This window comes from Odocoileus virginianus, chromosome 18 (genome assembly GCF_023699985.2).
Source record: "Odocoileus virginianus isolate 20LAN1187 ecotype Illinois chromosome 18, Ovbor_1.2, whole genome shotgun sequence".
In the NCBI taxonomy this organism is placed as follows: domain Eukaryota; kingdom Metazoa; phylum Chordata; class Mammalia; order Artiodactyla; family Cervidae; genus Odocoileus; species Odocoileus virginianus.
The window spans coordinates 18,227,903-18,247,593 of NC_069691.1; the positions used below are offsets into that span (position 1 = coordinate 18,227,903).

General features: G+C 45.5%; 1 protein-coding gene across 1 annotated transcript; it reads left to right on the plus strand.

The window, feature by feature from the left end:
- Positions 1–233: 233 nt before the first annotated feature.
- Positions 234–14,107, plus strand: DMRT3 (doublesex and mab-3 related transcription factor 3). Its single transcript, XM_020894755.2, has 2 exons — positions 234–684; positions 12,445–14,107. The coding sequence occupies exons 1-2, from the start codon at positions 234–236 to the stop codon at positions 13,410–13,412; spliced, it is 1,419 nt and encodes a 472-aa protein (XP_020750414.2). The 3' UTR covers positions 13,413–14,107.
- Positions 14,108–19,691: the final 5,584 nt, after the last annotated feature.

The window sequence follows — 19,691 nt, forward strand, 5'->3', positions numbered from 1 at the left end:
AGGAGCGGCGGGCGGAGACTCGGCCGACTCGGGATTGGGGAAGAACCGCCGGGAGCCGTAAAGACGGCCGCGGCCCCTCCAGCCACTCCGAAGCGCTCGAGGCCGCCTGGACTGCGGGGCCGAGGACTGCGCCGCCCGGAGGCCACTTTGGAGAGGGCCTCTCGGCCCCGCCGTCCAGCGGCCCCGTACCGGCTCCCGCCACCAGCTTGCCAGCTCTGTCGGGGGCCCGGGGCATGAACGGCTACGGCTCCCCCTACCTGTACATGGGCGGCCCGGTGTCGCAGCCGCCGCGGGCGCCCCTGCAGCGCACGCCGAAGTGCGCGCGCTGCCGCAACCACGGCGTGCTGTCCTGGCTCAAGGGCCACAAGCGCTACTGCCGCTTCAAAGACTGCACCTGCGAGAAGTGCATCCTCATCATCGAGCGGCAGCGGGTCATGGCGGCGCAGGTGGCGCTGCGCAGGCAGCAGGCCAACGAGAGCCTCGAGAGCCTCATCCCCGACTCGCTGCGCGCCCTGCCGGGACCCCCGCCGCCGGGAGACGCGGCCGCCGCCCCGCAGCCTCCGCCGACCTCGCAGCCGTCTCAGCCGCCGTCGCGCCCAGCTGCCGAGCTGGCTGCGGCCGCCGCGCTGCGCTGGGCCTCCGAGCCCCCGCCCGGGGCGCTGCAGGCGCCGCTCGCCAAGCCAGGTAAGAGTCGCGGCGGGGCCGGGCCGTGCTGGCGCCTGGGCGGAAACACTTGGAAGCAGCTCTGGAGGCTTTGGCCGGTAGGCCCGAAGGCGAGTGTGGCGGGAGTGGGCTGGGCGCGGCCTTCGCCCCCAACTCCAGCCAAGCCGGTCCTTACTCCCTGTCAGAAGCGGCGTTCAGTGTGGACCCGGCGAGGTAGGAGGTAGAACCCAGGTGCCCTCGGGAAAGGCGCCTCGGGCTCGCCAAGTGCCTTCTCTAAGTTTAAGGGGACAGGTGGATAAAGAGGTCGAAACAGGACCAGATTAAAATCCACGCGGGCGCACACACCGCCAGGCTTTCCGACTGTGGGCTTGAGAGGCCTCGCATCTGGAAGGGCAGAGAAGGAGCCCAGGCCCACGGTTTGGCCTCCTCTGGGCGATTTTCTCTTTCTCGGCACCGGTAACTGGAGCGAACCTGAAGCCTTTCTAGTAGTCTGCTGTGGCCTCCAGCCGTTTGCAGTTTGTTGAAGGAAACCCTGTTTAGAAGCGATAGTAGAAAGGGACTAGAAAGACTCCCAAAACTTTTAGCGGGGACTCAATCTGGTGCACCCAGAGCCAGCCAATTCCTTTTGCAGAAGTTCAGGTCCTGTAACACCATTTCGCAGGCAGACCTTTGCAGTCTGTGCTTTTCAAGAAAGACAAAACCTGACCTACAGTGAGGAAGGCCTTGCCTGGAGAGCCCTTTCGCCAGTTCTCGGGGGGCCTGGGCCGCCTCCTCTCTTCCTCCCCCTCTTTCTCTGCTGTGTTCTAGAGAGCAGGGGTCTCCCCTGAGTCCTCGAGCTGCATAGATCCCCCTACCCACCTTTCTATCCGATTCTCTCCTTCAGGCCACCAAAACCTTGCACACCCCACTGGAGCCTTTCCTCCTGGAGACTTACTAGCTTGCGACTGTCCTGCCCAGCCCAAGCGCTCTTTTGGGTTTTAACCTCTTGGAATTCAGTGGACAGGTGTTTGGTGTTTCCCTTTCTCTGGGGCAGACGTGCACAGGAAAGAATCCCCATCTTCTCAGGGAGAGGGTTGAGAGGTATGCTGGGACTCAGAAGTGGAAGGCTCTGGAAGGACCAAAGCCGCTCTGTGGGTGGAACTAATGGGAGAGCTTCTGCCTACCCCTAATTGCGCCCCTCCCACCCCAATGCAATACTTCTGGTTTCTGGAGAGAGGCTTTCTGGAGCGCTGGACTGCTGGGTGGAGCCGGGGACATGCCGTTTTGGGGATGAGCTGGCAGGCGGCCCTGCAGGCTCAGTTCTGCTGCCCTGCTCCTCAGGTAGGCTCTGCACACCCGACCTCTGAGAACATCTCATGTGAAGAGCAGAACTGGGTGTTTCAAGGACAGAAGTGGGTTCACTGAACGTGGATTTTGTGACTGTTTAATCCGAGGTAGGATATAAGCCTTTTTCTGAGTATGTCTGCTCACTTCCAGGTGACTCTTGTCAGTGTGATCTCTCCATGTTTTATAGGTTTGCCGTAGGGGAGTCACAGGAGAGGGGAGAGAAGCTTCTTTTTGTTTTTCTGTTAAATTAGGGCAGGTGACTAGGTGAGTTTTGTCTCAGTTCTCAAAGCTGATCCATGCCAGTGACTTTTCTGAACCTTCCCATTTCCAGTTCCTCCGGCTCTATTTCCCCCAACACTCAGGCAGCATTTGTGATAGTGCAGGCAGCACCCCCATAATAGTGCATTGGGTTCTGGGGTCCCTGTCCCAGAGGGGGTTGTTTTCACACCCTGTGCTCTTCACACCTGTTCTCTGGGATGGCCAAAGTTCACCTTTTCTAAAGCTTCCAAACCGAAAACAGCCCTGAGAGGTGGGGAGTGAGGACAGGCAGGAAGGCGGAGCAGCAGCTGCAGCTGGAGAAAGGTACAAGCCTGGGTTTTTTGCACTCCCTCTCTTTCACCGGGAACCAAGTGTTCCAGGAGAGCCTGAGCCTTTCAAACCGAAAACATGTAATTGCAAAGGAAAATAGGATTTGACACAAGAGGTTGGAGTGATGACTTTGGTGGACTAGACTGTCAGGGCCCAGCAGCTCAGTCTCCAGCTGGTCCTGCTGTGTACCTTGCACATATTATTTATGTCACTTTTGTTTTCTTTCAGTTGGTTCGATCGCATAGTTCCATTTAACACCAACAAAAAAGCCAGTCACCAATCTGATGATGATGAGAGAGGGCAGGAAAGGACTAGATAGTTGTTTTCCATTAGGAAGGCAGGTGTACAAGTGCATCAGTTCTATGCGATGCTTTATACAGAGAAAGCCCGTTTGGGATTTAAATTAGGGAAAACTGCCTGGATGGGACTACTGGTTGCTGTACGTATTTTTTTGCAGTTGTTTTTTGGAGGTATTTGTATGTAACATAGCATGCACATTGAGAAGCCTGTTAGATGTGGTCCTGGGCAAGTAGCTCACACTTAGGGAAGTGAAGCACTATTTGAATCATAGGCCCACATGTACAGTAAGTTCACAGACCACTGGTGGGTGGTGGTGGTTTAGCCACTAAGTCCTGTCTGACTCTTGTGATCCCATGGACTGTAGCCTGCCAGACTCCTCTGTCCATGGAATTTTCCAGGCAAGAATACTGGAGTGGGTCGCCGTTTCCTTCTCCAGGGGATCTTCCGGACCCAGGGATCTGACCCATGTTTCCTGCACTGCATGCAGGTGGATTCTTTACTGCTGAGTTACCAGAGAAGTCCCCGCAGACCATTAGGATCCTATGAATATCTGCTGGTGATTTATAGAGATTTGTTTCTGTGGGATTATGGAGATTTTGTTCAAGTACACAGCTGTGGAGACATTGGCTTTTTTTATTGGCTACAAATGCAGGTGCAGAAACACACGGTATCTTTCCCCCTCTCCAGAGATCCTTAAGAAAAAAGCTCATGCCCTGGAGAAGGGAATGTTTGTTGGGCAACTGCTGGAGAAAAAACACCTTGTACTGCGAGCAACATTAATACCAAAACCCAGCTTTGTAGCTGGAAGAAATTTATTTCCCAAATTATGCTTCAGATTCTTTAAAGGAACAGGAATTATATTATCTAATGGTGTATCATGTTTAACATCCTTTTAAAAGTGGCAGTGGTTTTAAGAAGAAATTTCATATTCTCAGATTATTACTTTTAGCAATGGATTAGACCTTTTTTTTTTTTTTCCTTTTTGAGAGTACATTTCCCCTGCTGCTTGACTGTCATCTACAGCTGACCTGGAGTTAGTAGATTTTGATGGAACCTAAAATTCTAGTCTAAGCTTCTTTAAATCTATCCTGTTGATTCGTTTCTCTCCCATTCCCTCTTCGTCCTTCTCACTCCCCTCCTCCTTCCCGTCATGAAAATATCTTGGGAAGCTTGAACATCTTTCAGCTCTTAGTGTATCTGAGTCAGCAGCTTCAACCAGCCAAGCCTGCCTCTCTGGACTGGGCTCCAGAGCTCAGGAAAGTTAAGGGTCACGACCAAGGTGGGAAGCTAAAGTTACATTCCTGTGTGTGGCTCCCTCCCCCCCGCGTTCTCCTCTTCTTCCTGAAGAGTGTCCTGGGTCTCCTTGGGCTGAGAGAGGACAGGTCTGTGACTATTGACTCATGCTAGGTTTACATCTGCCATCGAAAGAAATGTGTGAGCAAATTTTAAAATTTCTTGAAGGTAAAGAAATCGAAAGCATCACATTTGATTAGGAGTGAAAGAGCAGGGTTAAGAAAGTAGGGTCTTCTTTCCTGTTTATTTCTCCTGAAAAGAAGTGGAACAAGAGACCTGTAGGGAGGGAAGTTGGGAGATTTCAGAAAAGTGCCTTTATTTTATCTTACCTCCTGGCCAGCACTTCCTCACATCTTGGAGCTTACTCTCGGCTTTTCAGTCCCAACTTGATTAGGTCCTGTCTTGTCAGCTTCCTAATTTTAAATTTTACTTTTAATTAAAAAAAAAAAAAGACACACAAACACACCTGCATGGATCCTGAGTGTGGGCAGAGGCCAGGGTGGGAAATTCTCAGTGACCAGGGACTGGAAGCACAGAAGTGGTGGGAGACCTCACAGTCTTTCATGAAGCGTACCTACGAACTTAAAACAGGGTCTGGTTACTTCATATGTTTTGATTTGGGGCGAGGGGTTTTGTTTTAAGTAATAAAAACCAACCAAAGGAAAAGGAAGACGCGAGGCTGATTGGTCTCTTCCGAGCCTGACCCGTGGCTGCTCGGGGCAGCTCTCAGCTCCGGTCTCTCCCGCCGGTGCGCTGAGCTCGGCACGTGCGGGTGACTGGTGGGGGACCCCGGGGCTGGCGCTGGGACAGACGGCAGCCCCCTCGGGCCGTGGCAGCCGCGTGCCTGTGGCTGCCCTGGACCTCTCCCCCTCGGACCTTGTCCCTGTCCGGGGCACCGCAGCCGAGGCTGCCTCCTTCCCCAGCTCCTTTCAGCCCCGCTGGCAGGGCTCACCAGCGGCCGCCTGGCCCTCCCGACTCAGCTTCGCCTCGCCTCTCGGCTCTCCCGCTCCCCGCTCCCTCCCTGCCGCCTCCCTGCTTCCGTAGAGTGCCAGATTTAGCAAAAAGCCTACAAAGAAACACACACAAAAATAGGACGTCAAATACTGCACAGGGCAAACTTCTACTAAAACATTCTTTGTTGTTTTTCCTAAGTGCAGATTCCACTGGGCATCCTGCGGACGATTTTATCTGGCAGCTCCAGCCTGGGAGGCGGACCAAGCCCCATTGCCCCCCGGGGGGCCCTCGGGGTGGGCGTAGCTCTGGCTCGTCTCCCGGCCCCTTTCTTCCCGGGGAGCCCAAACTGCCCCCCAGAGGCTCAGAGAGGCGCTGGTGTCCATCTTGTGGGTCAGAGCACCGGGAGGAGGGACCCCGGGGGCATTTCCACATCTCAGAACCAGAGTTTCCCTGCCTTCCAGGACAGAGCCTCTCCCCCCACACAGCACACCCCTCTGGGTTATAAATCTGGCGGATAGTCCTGTTCTCGACTTACACAACCAACTTTTCTTTTCCCTGATGGATGAACTCCCGAGTTTAAAAGATTACAGTAATCACAGGAGGACAGTGTAAATCGAATCTGATAGCAATAGCTTTCGGGGAAGGTCAGGCTCAAGTGAAATGTTACCAAGCAACAGGCATTTTGTTTGCAAAATACAATCAAAGAGCATTGATGAGAAATTCTTCACTGCAGCCAGTCAGCACTTTCAGCTAACAGCTTTACAGAGGGAAAGGGAGTAAGTCTTCATAAATCAACGTGCCTGGAGGACTCCGAGCCCCTTTCTGGGAAATGTTGCACAGAATCCAGTGAAAACCTGCTTGCCTGCCTGCCTCCCCTTTCTCGCTTCCTTTTCTCCTTCCATTGGCTTTTGAACCTGTCGCAGCCCCTCAGCCTTGGTCACGCAGGTCCTGGACCGTGTCTCCTGGCGTATGGCTCTGATGGCAGGTTGGGCCTTGCATTGGGGTTTGCATGGACGCTCCTGGAAGGGGTTGAGGCCCGAGTAGTGGAACGCTGGCCACTGCGGGCCCATCACCTTGGGGTCATGTCACACAGCGTCCAAGAGTCCCATGTGGCTTTAGGGAGTCACCCTCTGTTTGAGCCCTGCAAAGCACTGTCCTCTGAAGAAACTGAGGGGAAACTAAACCATAACTAGGCAGGCTTTATTTTTAATTTTTTATATCTTATACAGTTAAATAACTGTAAGAAAATCAGCACAATTAACTACTGAATAACAATATTATGGAAAACTTAACATTCAAATCACACATCTCTAATCTCTTTTGATGCCAGCGACTAGGCAGACATAAATTTTACAAAGCTGAGATCAGTGTTCTGCCCCACCACCCTGTAATTATTACTTGTTTTAGTTCAGTGTATGTTCCACTTGTAGCTATTACATGACTGTTTACAACAACAGTCCCTCCCATGAATACAGCAGTCTGCCCAGCTGCTGGCCTTTGGGTTACCTGCTGTGTTTCAGTGTAAATATGACTCATTGCATAGGTAACTTGGAAATTTTGCAAAATGTTCATTAGTAAACAGTAAGCCTCTCAGTGGTCACAAGGTAAACGCTTTGATCATCTCTGTATAATCACCTAGCACAGTGCAAGGGCACATGGTCAAAGATTTAAAACTTGTTAAATAGACAACTAAATGAGTAGCTAGCTGCATTTTTATAAGTACCAAACATACTTGTATATTTATAGATAATTTCCCTCCTGCTTCTTGAAAAATATTCCTTTCAGAGTCAAGAAAGAGGTCAGAACTAAGTTTTTGCAGCATTTACAAAGTCCACAGTTGCAAACCATCCTTCCTTAAGTCCAGCCCTTTCTATATCAATGTCTGCCAGAGTATTGGTCCCCAGGAATCATCTTGATTTCTTCTATGTTATTAAGTCAGTGTTGTCAATGATTTTAAAAAGCATGGCTATTTACTTTTCATAGGTTTTCCCCCCACCTCAGGAAGAAGAGGAAAGATTTTAGACTGACATTCATCCCCTGCTGTATGCTAGGCTTTTTATCCATTGGGTTTTTTATGGTTAAGCACTTCTAGTGCAAGGTAACAGAAAATGTAAAAAGCGTGTCTCCTGTTTGACTTCTGATTGGGCAGTGGTCTTTTTTGAAAGCCCCATCCAGCCAGGACTTCTTCCCTGCCATTGTTGTGAGATATGTGTGCTTTGAAAACAACCCATCAGTAAACAGTTATTTAGAGGTGTGTTCCTCAAAGCTCAAGTGAACAGATGAGGATGTCACAATCCCATGTTTCAAAATGTGTGACATGATTTCAAACAGAAAAAAAATTAAATCCAGTGACTTTTGCACTGGCAAGCAACACTCCCTATGCCAGTGCTTTTGTTTTTAATTTTGAATGGATGCTGTATTTTGTTTTTGTAGATATCATTGGATAGAATGGGTTAAAACCCCCTACATCTCAGTGAGGAGGGTTTTTCCTTTTTCTGTGTCTTGAGCACAGTGTCTGTTTCGTAGTATGTGTGGTAGATTTTCTCAAAATCTCTGAAATAAATACATGGGTTTTTTTTTTTTAAAGCTGCATTTTCATTTGAAAAAAAATCCACTAAAGAAAGTTAAAATTTGCAAACTGTAATTTTAGATTGGAAGTCATTTTTGTGTCAGTGTTCATTTTCTGTCCTTAAAGTCTTGTAGCTTCTTATGGCACAGATATATTTTGGAAGTTGGTTGAAGTTGGTAGCACTGTTTTCCAGAGAAAAAATTTCCTTCTTAATTGAGTATCTACTTTCAAAAAACATCTTTACCCTTGTGAAGAGCTTATTTCAGGGATAGCTGTGAGTGTTTCTGCATCATGAAAAATATGAAATTGAAGTGTGAACATCTAGAAGATTTTTAAATGTCTAGATGTTTAGCTTTAGAAATAGCAAATTGTATCACTTTCAATAACCGGTTTGCAATAGCAGATGAGTGATTTCTTTCTACTTTTAGTCTAGCAGTTTTTGGCGCCTGTATATTAGGAGTAAAAATATTATCAATTGAAATATATTCTTACTCTTTAATGTTCTAGGAATTAGGGTGTCAGTTTCAAGAAGAAAGAGGTTAAAACATTTGGAGAGCATTTCATTTTTCATTTTGCTACTTGGCAGTTTCACATTTCTATATCTTGAAAAGTCTTTGTATTTTAAACCAACAGGAGCATTTTATAAAGTTCATTTGGAAAAAAAAAATCTAGAGATATAAAGAAACACCTGTTATTAAATTACACTTTATCACTGGGCCCAAGATTCACCCTCTATAATTACTTGTGAAAGTCTGTATTTATGACAGAATAATATATAATACTTGTAGTTTAGGTATAACAATACCACCAACACTTGATACCATGAATTTGCAGGGATCATATATTCTGCCCTGGAGGCATTATTGCTGGGTAAGGATTATTCTTGGTATAAGGTGAGAGCCTAGTCTTCCCTTGCCCAGTTTTGAAACCCCAGCATCCCTGGATGTTGACTGGGATTGTTTACCCAGTGCCTCTTAGCAGGACTTTACATGGTGCTCAGGTGTGTGGAGGGCATAGGTGTGTTCCACTCACTGCTTCCTTCAACAGCTTCTATCTTCCCACTGGATATGGTGTAAACTGGGCTGAACTTGGTTGGTTGGAATGTTCTGAATTTGTAAATTTGATTCCTGTGACTTCATGTTAGATTTTCTCACTTTTTGGCCATAGCCTGCACAACCCTTAGAGAGGCAGATCAGCCCAGAAATCTGCAGAGAGAGAGTGTGGACAAATCAGTACAATCCAACATCACTCTCTGAGAAGTGACCACAAGCGCTTGCTGCACTGGGGATGTCACAGTGGCAGGTACAAAAGGTGGCACAAGAAAACGCAGAAGAGACTTTATGCCGCCCAGTGGCTCATGACTGGTGGACAAGCTGCCGACCAGAGGTGATTCTACTGTGGCCTGTTCTGCAGATCAGGAAAATAGGTTCAGAAATAAAATTTTGTATTGTCTGATTTATAATCCTGCCATCCAGTATCCAGTTGTTTGGAATAGTACATCCTTTACCGTCTTGAAAAAACTACTACATTTTCTTAATGGCAGATATGGCAGATTAGCCAGAACATTATTCCTTAGTTCTCCTTTGGGTAAACTTGCCCGTTGAGTCACTTCTTCTGTAGTCTGAAGCATTCTGTGGAAGAATGAACTTGATGATAGACCGAGAGACATTTTCCCAAATGTCTTTAGTGTCTGCAACTGATCCACGGTGGGGGGAAAATTACCTTTTAAAATGGGAAGTTAGGTTCACACACTGCTTTTGAAAGTATGCTTTTGAAAATATTGAAATATCAAAATTAGAGCTTTTTAAAAAAATTTGTTGTTACCCTTTCTTTTCTAGAAGAGCCAGCTGTTTCTTGCTTTAAAACAATCCCACCATCCCTTATATTGCTGTAATGCTGTGCATCATATTTCTTTCACTTTTTCATTGTAGTAAAATACAGATAACATAAATTTTACTATTTTAACCCATTTTAGGGATGCAATATAGTGACATTAAACACATTCATAATGTTGTGCAGCCCTCACAACTTTACATTTTTGGAACTTTTTATCATCCCTAACTGAAACTCAATACCATTTAGACAATATATCTCTGTTACTTCCTCCTCCAGTCCCTGACAATACTATTTTCCTTTCTGTCCCTATGAGTTTGCCTGTTCTAGGTATGTTACATAAATGGTATCATAGAACGGTTTTCCTTTTGTGTCTGCCTTATTTTACTTAGCATATATTCGTGATTCATCCATATTGTAGCATATGTGAGAATTTCATTCCTTTTTGAAGCTGAATAATATTTGATTGTATCCATAGACCACATTTTGTTTATCTGTTCATCCATCATTGATGGATGCTGGGTTTCTTCCAACCTTTGTCTCTTGTGGATAATGCTGCTGTGAACATTTATGTTCTGTGTGTGCATATTTGCCACTTAGCAATTTTTCCCTGGCTGTGTTTGCTTTCTCCCCACACATGCATCTCAGCTCCCCAACTTGGTAATAAATTCCACAAGTTAGGGGCCAGTCTTATATCTGCCGATGTTTTCTTCCCTCGGTGTCTTGCAGGGTACAGTGATAAAAGTACTTGATGCTGATAATAATAGATAATGAAAGTTAAATAAGAAAACTGTTTAGAGAAGCACAGTGTTTAAAGCCTTACTTTATGTCCATATTTCCCTTGGGAGAGTATTTGACTTGTTTTCCTAAGCTCCAGTGAGCAGAGGCCAAGATCCAATTGTGCACCGAGTTCAGTGCTGAGTTAACATACTGTCACTGTCTGCTCATTGTCAAGTGTTTAATGATAGAGTAACACCAAGAGGTAGGTATAGGGTCATGGGTCAGGAAATTTTAGACAGGTCTACCTGCTTACGATATGAACCTGTGGAAGCTTTTCTGTTGCTGTTTTTCTCCATGGGATCAAAGACAACTACCACATTAACCCAGGAGATGAAAATTGGGTCACCAATCCTAGGATTCTGCTGAAGAGGATATGTCATATTTCTCTTGCAAAAAGGTCTCTTGTGCATATCCCAGAATTGTTACAGAAAGCAAAAATGGCTTCATTCCTGTTGACTGAAGATGGTCCCCACACTGACACCTGATATTTTGTATTGGAAAAAGAAGCAGTTTAAATGCAAATTTGGGATAGGTATGAATTTGTATCAGATTTACAGTTGAAAGTTTCACCGATATAGTTTAAGGATATTTTTTTTGAAGTATTTATTTATGCTTAGGACATATTTATTGGTTTGTAAAGAATCGAAGTTTTGTCTTTCAATTATAATTAAGGTACATCTCATATTAGAAAAAAGCTCACAAAAGGGTCTTTGTTTAAGGCTTTTAAAATAAACAACAACAAATAGGAGGAGATGGATTTTAGATGCTGCTTTGATGAAATTTCACCAGCTGGCTCTCTACACATCATCAGGTGTGCCCAGAGAGGAGGCGACAATTAGGCTATTCAGGCAGGGGCAGTGGAAAGCACAGGCCAACCGGTTGTTTACAACCTGACAATTGGGTCATTAATAATTTCCATCTTCAGATCAGTTACATTGGCTCTGAGTAGACACAGCCAGTATGTGTTTTAAGAAAGATAAAAAATCCACTTGTATGTAACTTAATAAAGAATATGCTTCTTTATTCTAAAGGTCTCTTAGAACTTACTTCTGCAACCAAACCAGTCTTTCTTACTTCTTCCTTCCTTTCTGCCTCTTTAGCACAGTCATACTAGCCCTCGTCAGGGGGTGAGCGATGTCTTATACCAAAATGTTAAATTTACAACTGGTTTACTTCACAGCAAAGCTCTGCTTTATTTGGGAAGCTTTGTTTCTCTCTTTTTTTTTTTTAAATATAGTTCAGGAAGGTATCTTGAAGTCCATCCTGTACACTTCTTACACCCCAGGTCCTGGAGTTATGGACACACAGTTTCATTGGTGGGTCTTCTTGCACTGCAGGTCCTGGAGTTATGGACGCACTGTTGTTGGTAGGTCTTCCTCCCCGCAGTTTCATAAGCCTTCTCCAGGCATCTGTTTCTCCCTCTGCATCCTGTCCCACACCAGGTTTCACAGCTGGTGCGGGTTATAGGCAACCAAGTCTTCTGGGATCTCAAGTGGCCTTTTAAGAAAGGTTTCCATGTATGGAGGCTTCTTTCACTCTGGTAATCATATTGACTTGTTATTCTGCTGTCCTGATGAAACATACCGATGACTTATAACATACAACACATATATATGTGTGTGTGTGTTCACATATAACACAGAATTTGCCTAGGGATATGGTTTTAAAATATTAAAATTTCCCTTGGGTGTGTGGGTCATGCATCAGCTATTGCAGCTGTTGATGTCCTTTGGTGGCGCTAGCCCCCTTATTTGGAGAAGAGGAGCTAGAAAACAAGCCCAAGTTCATTTTTCTGTTCGTCTCTGGATGGTGTTTATCCCCAGTCTGATCCGCATTTAGACTGTTACTGCTAGATAGCCACATTGTTTTTGGTTGTGGTTCTTTCCTCACTGTCTTGTGTTGAAGGCAAGCTTTCCTGCACAGCCCATTCTGAGAAATCACTCTGGTGTCTAGATCCTTACTTACAGGGTTTGTTCATTTTTTGCCATTTGCTAGTTTGGGTAATATTCCAGCTTGCAGTATGTTATACCCCACAGAGAAGCAGTTCCCCTTGCAAAAAGGGCAGGTAGGGCCCTCTCCTGAGCACGTGTTCTTTGCACACCAGGAGAGGATTCAACCAGCTGTTCTCTGCTTTTCAGATTTGACAGAAGAACGACTTGGGGACGGCAGCACCGCTGACAATGCTGAGACTTTCAGCGACAAAGACACAGACCAGAGGAGCTCCCCAGACGTGGCCAAAAGTAAGGGCTGCTTCACACCTGAGAGCCCCGAGATCGTGTCAGTGGACGAAGGGGGGTTCACGGTCCAGAAGAACGGGGCCAGCTCAGAGAGCCGGCCCGACAGCCCCAAGTACCCCGGGGAGCAGAGCCACCTCCTGATTGAGGGCCCCTCGGGGACCGTGTCTCTGCCCTTCAGCTTGAAAGCCAACAGACCGCCCCTAGAAGTGTTGAAAAAGATATTCCCCCACCAGAAGCCCGCGGTGCTGGAGTTGATCCTCAAGGGCTGTGGGGGTGACCTGGTGAGCGCTGTGGAGGTCCTGCTCTCCAGCCGCTCGTCCTCCTCGGCCGCCGAGCGGACTTCTGCCGGGGAGCCCGAGGGCCTGGTGCTGCCCTCCAACGGGCACCTCTTCGAGCACACCTTGAGCTCCTACCCCCTCTCCTCGTCCAAGTGGTCCGTGGGGTCGGCCTTCAGAGTCCCCGACACGCTGAGGTTTTCTGCCGACTCCACCAACGTGGTCCCCAACCCCCTGGCCGTGCCCCTGCAGCACCCGTTTCCCCAGCCGCCCCGGTACCCTCTGATGCTGAGGAATACTCTGGCCAGAAACCAGTCGAGCCCCTTTTTGCCCAACGACGTGACCCTGTGGAACACCATGACGCTGCAGCAGCAGTACCAGCTGCGGTCCCAGTACGTCAGCCCCTTCCCCACCAACTCCACCAGCGTCTTCAGGAGCTCGCCCGTCCTGCCCGCCCGCGCCCCCGAAGACCCTCGGATCGCTCTCCCCGATGACGGGTGTCCCATGGTGGCAAAGCAGCCCATTTACACCGAGGACGACTATGACGAGAGGTCTGACTCCTCGGACTCGCGCGTACTCAACACGTCATCTTAAGGCGCCGCCCGGGGGGGGTGACCAGGTGACGTCCTCTGCGCGTTGGAACCCTGCGCCCCTCCCCTGCGGAGAGGCCACGACCCGTGCACACCTTCTCCTGCCGTGTGACAGAGTGACCCTGCTTGATTCTAGACCTTAGCGATAAAGCACATAACTTATTTAATTTCTTGCACTTCACTGGAAAATGCCAAATAGCTTTGCTCTGTGGCTTTAGTGCTGAATGTTGGTTGTCAAAGAGAGTCTGATGCTGAGAATGGTCTGGGGAAAGCCCTGGGCCCCTGGAAGATGTATGTGGGGACATAGAGCCGAAGGTCGGCCCCACCCCTAGACTCAGCCTGGAATCTTCAGTAACGTAGTGTACTTGAAAGCAATTCTGTAAAAGAGGATTCCTCAGGATAATGAAACCTAAAGACGTGGGTTGGTTGCAGACGGACTATAAACGGGGGCCTCATATTCCTATGCTAAAAATCCTTCTTGCATTTTCAAGAGAGACTGCACTTAATATTGAGTGAACTGCTCACATGCTTATTTAAGCTTGGACAGTTTTCAGAGACAGACTCCATTAAGAATTATTCTTTTCACATGGCTGAATCAAAACATGTGTAATGTCAATGTAAACCCAATCACAGCTGTGAACTGCATGAAATATATTGTGAAATGAACACAAGATTAAGCTTTGTCAGGTTAATGTAGCATGCTAAGGACTCTAGAAAAAAATAAACTAAGGAGATGATCTTGGTTTATGTCATTTCTGCCTATGAAAAGAGGATCTCTAAAAATAGAAACTTGATAAAAAAGCTACTTACTAGTGCATGGATCAAGGTTTCAGTTAAACATGACGCTGCTTGAGAAATATGAATGGCAAAGCTTTGAGGCCGCATTCAGAAAGACAGAATTGATTGTTCAAGAAGAGAGTTAATTCAGTTCCTCCATCCATTGGTTTCTTCAACAGATTCTTACTGAGTGCCTACTCTGTGTAAGAGGATGCTCTTTGTATGCTATTGTCCAAGTTATCTGCCCACGAGTCCAAGATAGCAGGGATTATATAATGGAGAATCTCATTAAAAACAAAGTAAAAATGAAACAATCTACAGTGTGGAAAGTAAGCAAAGTGCTTAGCATGGTACCTGATGTAGAGAAAGTACTCAGTAAAGGAGAGTAGTTACTCCTCTTAGGTTCAGGCTATACTCCTATTTGCAGCCAGGATTATAGAAGTGAATTCCCTCATCTCACCAGAGAAGATGCCATTCCGGTTTGGCAGATAACCACAACAAAGCGTTGGAAACCAGGACTTCCCCCCTTCATTTAAAAAACACTTGGGTGGTGCTGTACCTGGTCAGGTACTTTCATAAGTGGTTTTTAAACAGTCATGCACAGTGGTGCCCACACCAGCCACTTTCTTACTGTTTCCTTTCTTCAGAGTGCTGGAGAAGAAAGGTGACTGCCCAGGTTAGACAAGAAACTTGTGAATGTGGAAGGGAAAGAAAATAAGAAAATAAATGAAAGCCCCTACCTGAAAGGGTGCAGAGAGAGAGAGAGCTCCCAGCACAAGAAAAAGTCTTGAAGGGATCTTCAGTCTGGGAGGGAGAAGAGCAAATCCTCTTGGCCCGAGGTGCTTCCTCAATGAGGAACAGGAGCTAAGGTCACCTGCCCACCATCCTTGCATGGGTCTCAGGAGAAAAAAAGATACTTAAAACAAAATCTTGTTTTTATTTCTATTGGGCACCCTGGGAATGAGAAGTCATTGAGAAAAACTCCTTATATTAGTTGGACTAATATGTATTTAATTGACATGAGTTCATACCAGGGTGTTTCGAAGTAAGTGTGATTTGTTGTTAAGGTTATATATATATTTTTATTTGGAGGATTATTGGCTTATGATATTGTGTTAGTTTAGGCTGTACACAACACCAGTCAGTTTTTTGTGAGTGTGTGTGTGTGTGTCCCCTTCCTCTTGAGCCTCCCTCCCCCCTTCCCATCCTACCCCTCCAGGTTAAGGTTATATTTAAATATTAGTATTTATATAAATGAAGAAAGGGCTAGAGAGGAGAATAATGTAACCCCTGATTCTAAAAACATGTGTCCAGGAATTTTTTATGGTAGTGATGGGCTAATGTCAGAGCCTACCTAACACAATTGGATTTTCAGAGGTATCTTCATCTCAAAAGTTTATCTACATTTATCTAACAAGTAAGAGTGATTACAGATCCCATATGAGGTGATAGAACTATAAAACCTGTCACATTTTCAGGTTGAATGACCTGGGTTGAGGAAAACTTGGCTTAAGATACCATATCCTGACAGTTTGATTTTGCCCACAGATTATCAGAGTCCTTGCCTTCTTTTTCCAATGGCCAGCAATATGGAATTTCCTATAAGGCAGCTCATTCCTGGGCTACTGCAGGTATGTTTGATCCTCAGCATACTCTTCGGAAGCAAGAAATAACTTACTTTGGTGCGGTAAGTGTAGTCGGGGGTCAGAGGGAGAAATCGATGGTAAAGATCCTGTGCTCTGCTTCCTGCGTTCACTTTTGCTTCTCCTGCAGTTCTGACAACTAAGGCTCCTCTAGTAAAAGTGGCAAAACCTTTTCGGTTCCAGCTCAGTTCTGAGACCATCCTGCCATGGTGGCGTGTAGAATCAAAGGAAATGAACACTCTTCTGCTCATGGGGACTCAGTTACTCCTTCACAGGAAAATCAACATCTGGATGAAAAGTGAAAAACAGCATCATTCAACTCCTAGTTAAATCCCATCATCACACAGACAAAATATCTGGGTACTTGGCTGTACGCTTGTGGTTGAATCAGGCCAGGCTTATAGAGAGTTAACTCATATTGACCACACTGCCTCTCTCCCCTGCTAATGAGGACCTGCTAGTCTTAGGGTAAATGCTTTGTTCACCTGTGATGTGAGGGTGGGTGAGTTGTCGTGGTGTCCTGCACAGTTTGTCTCGGAGTGTGGTCCAGGCACCCAGTGCTTGATTTCTAGTTTAGATTCCTGGGCTCTACTTGTTGAGTTCACAACCCCTGTAGCCTGAGCTCCTGCATTTTTACCATCCTCTCCAGGTAATTCTTAAATTCACTGAGATTTGAGAACCACCTCACTCTGCATCACATCCTTGCGTTCCTTCCTTAGATCTGTGTCAAGTAATAGCAAAAGAGCTGAGGGATGTAAACTCTGATGGTGGGGATTTTGAAACCCCCCTTCCCCTCCTCCCTACTTTCCTATACAAGAGTAAACACTGTGTATGCATGCAGTCTTCTTTAGCTTATACCCTAGAGATAGTTCAAGTTAGCTTCAGGGTCAGTGTTAATGATTAGATTGAGTGCACCTTTGGGATCAGAAATGCCTCTTTCTGGAAATTTCCATTAGTAAAGGACCAGATATTAGCATAAACATGCTACCCTTTCCCCTAAGGGGAGTTTTGCCAATTTTTAAGTTGTTCCATGATTCCTGGCTTAATAGTGACACCTAGAAATAGGTTTTGTCCTGGAACTTTGAGTTCTAATAGATATTCATAAACCTTCCCCTAGCATCATTTAAGTTGTACAGTGTGATGATTTGACATACATGTATGTTGCAAAATGATTACCATAATAAGATCAGTGAACACATCCCTCACTTAATGACTTTTTTGTGGTGAGAATATTTAAAATCTGTTCCCTTGGCAACCTTCAAGTATACGATACAGTATTGTTTACCGTAATTACCATGCCGTACATCAGATCCCCAGAACGTAGTCATCTTATAATTGGAAGTTTGTACACTTAGATCAGCATCTCCTGTTTCGCTCACCCCTCAGCCCCTGGCAGCCACAGGTTTACTCTCTTATTTCTGTGTGTGTGTGCTCAGTTTCTTCGTTGTATCTGACACCGCATCCCCATGGACTAGAGCCCACCATGCTCCTCTGTCCATGGAGTTTTCTGGGCAAGGATACTGGAGTGGGCTGCCACTTCCTACTCCAGGGGATCTTCCCAATTCAGCAATCAAACCCTAGTCTCCTGCATTGGCAGGCGAATTCTTTCTCACTGGTGCAAACTGGGGAGCCCCCTATTTCTATGAGTGGCTTTTTTTAGATTCCATGTGCAAGTAAAATCATATAGTACTTGTCTTTTTGTGACTGGCTTATTTCACTTAGGATGTAACATTTTCTTTATCAATTCATCCATGGACGGAGACAGGTTGTTTTCATATCTTGTGAATAATAGTGCTACGTACATAAAGTGCAGATTATCTCTGAGATAGTGTTTTCATTTCCTTCAGATAGATTCCCAGAAATGGAATTGTTGGATCGTAATGTGATCTATTTTAAGTTTTTGAAAGTGCATGAGGGCTCCCTTTTCTCCGTATCCTCACCAGCACTTATCTCCTGTCTTTTTGGTAATAGCCATTTTAACAGGTATGAGGTGATATCTCACTGTGGTGAAATACCAGTGCTTTTTTTATTTTCCTGTTTCTTATTTTTATTTATTTTTTGAACTTTTTAGAAGCAACATTTCGCTTGATTTTATTCTTCTGTCCATGGTTAACATTAGTTACAGGTGATAATATAATTTGAGTATAAAGCATTAAATTTTTCAAAAGAGATTTTGCTCTTAATTTTTTTCAGTGAAGAAGTGAATAAGACTTATAGTAAACGAAATAGACTCACGAACATGCCTGTCCTACTGCAGAAAAAAAAACTAATATAGTAATTTGCAGTATACTTTCATAATTCCACAGTGGAATCTCCAGAAATAATATGTATAAATAGAAGTTCATTGTAAATGTATATCTATTGCTTATTCCCAAACCTGTTTTAAAGTTGCTATCACATCTGGGCCATATTGTAGGGACTACGCAATGAAATGTAGAAGCATTTCTATTCTATCTATATTATCTCAATACTTGATGATGGGAAAAATGAAAGTAGTTTCACAAATGTCTTGAGAAGCAAGGCATTTGTTAGCCAGGGGCATGAATGTGGCTGAGATAGAGAGCAGAGCAACCCGAGAAGGCGGCAAGTACCAGGGCAAGGGAGCGGTAATTCTGGACCTCTGGTCTTGGCTCTTAACAGTTTACTGGCCGGCTTCTAAGAGCCCAGGAACATTTAAACTTTATAAAAAGATCAGGACCAGAGGACAGGGTATGCAATGTATCAGTCATATTTTATGGGGTCTGTTCTTCAGGGACTCTTCTTCCAAGGTCCCCAGGTTGCCCTGTGGCTGGATTGGTGGGAGGTGATCAGAGGGGGACATCTTGGGAACATTTGTTGGGTGCCCAGAAAACAGACACTGACTGCATTTGAACTGACATACTTGAAAAATGAACTTGATTTCATTGCATACTGTTTCAGTGATTCATTCTTTGTATGTGCATTTACTCAGCAGAAGTGAGTTGAAAATAAGATGGATGCTAAATTTATATGTTAATTTTAATATTGAAGCTATCCTGTATTTGAAGAATAAGATCAATGCTTCAATTTCATTTCTTATGTGGTACTGAGTGTTGTCATTACTGGGGAAAAAATCATTTCCGAATGCATCCTCCCCAAATTCCAATCTTAGAGGGCAGAGGAGTCTTGCGAGAGGCAATTTTGCCTTTTGCTGATGTTCTTCTCGGTGATACGCTCCATTGTTCCCACAGTATCATTTACTATCTCAGTGTGAAAGGTGAATAGCAGGGTAGTGGATTTTTTTCTTAAATGACAATGCAGTTTATTTACTAATTGGTTTCTGAGAGTTTGCTGTGGTTTCAGGCTATGTCAAGAGTTCCCTATATCCCACAGGCAAAGCTACTGGACTCAACCAAAAGTAAATTTAGGGGGACTCGCCTCATGGTCCAGTGGTTAACATTTCACCTCTCAATGCGGGGATTTCGGGTTCGATCCCTCATCGGGGAGCTAAGATCCCACATGCCTTGTGGCCAAAAAACAAAAACATAAAATAGAAGCGATATCGTAACAAATTCAATAAAGACCTTGGGAAAATATTTTTTAAAAAAGTAAACTTAGCAGTTGTTCAGAGAAATTATCCCTCCAGAAGACCTGAGTCACTGCTCGGTGATTTTAGATATGAAGAAAAAGTGAACATCTTAGTTGCTCCTTCGTGTCTGACTCTTTGTGACCCCATGGACTGTAGCTCTCCAGGCCTCTCTCTTCATGGGATTCTCCAGGCAAGAACACTGGAGTGGGTAGCCATTCCCTTCTCCAGGGGATCTTCCCAACCCAGGGATCAAACCCCGGTCTCCCACATTACAGGCAGATTCTTTACCAGCTGAGCCACAGGGGCCTCATACTTG

Coding starts and splice junctions, on each gene's coding strand:
- DMRT3 (XM_020894755.2), top strand. CDS start 234: ATGAACGGCTACGGCTCCCCCTACCTGTACATGGGCGGCCCGGTGTCG. Junction 685..12,444: donor GGCGCCGCTCGCCAAGCCAG/GTAAGAGTCGCG, acceptor TCTGCTTTTCAG/ATTTGACAGAAGAACGACTT.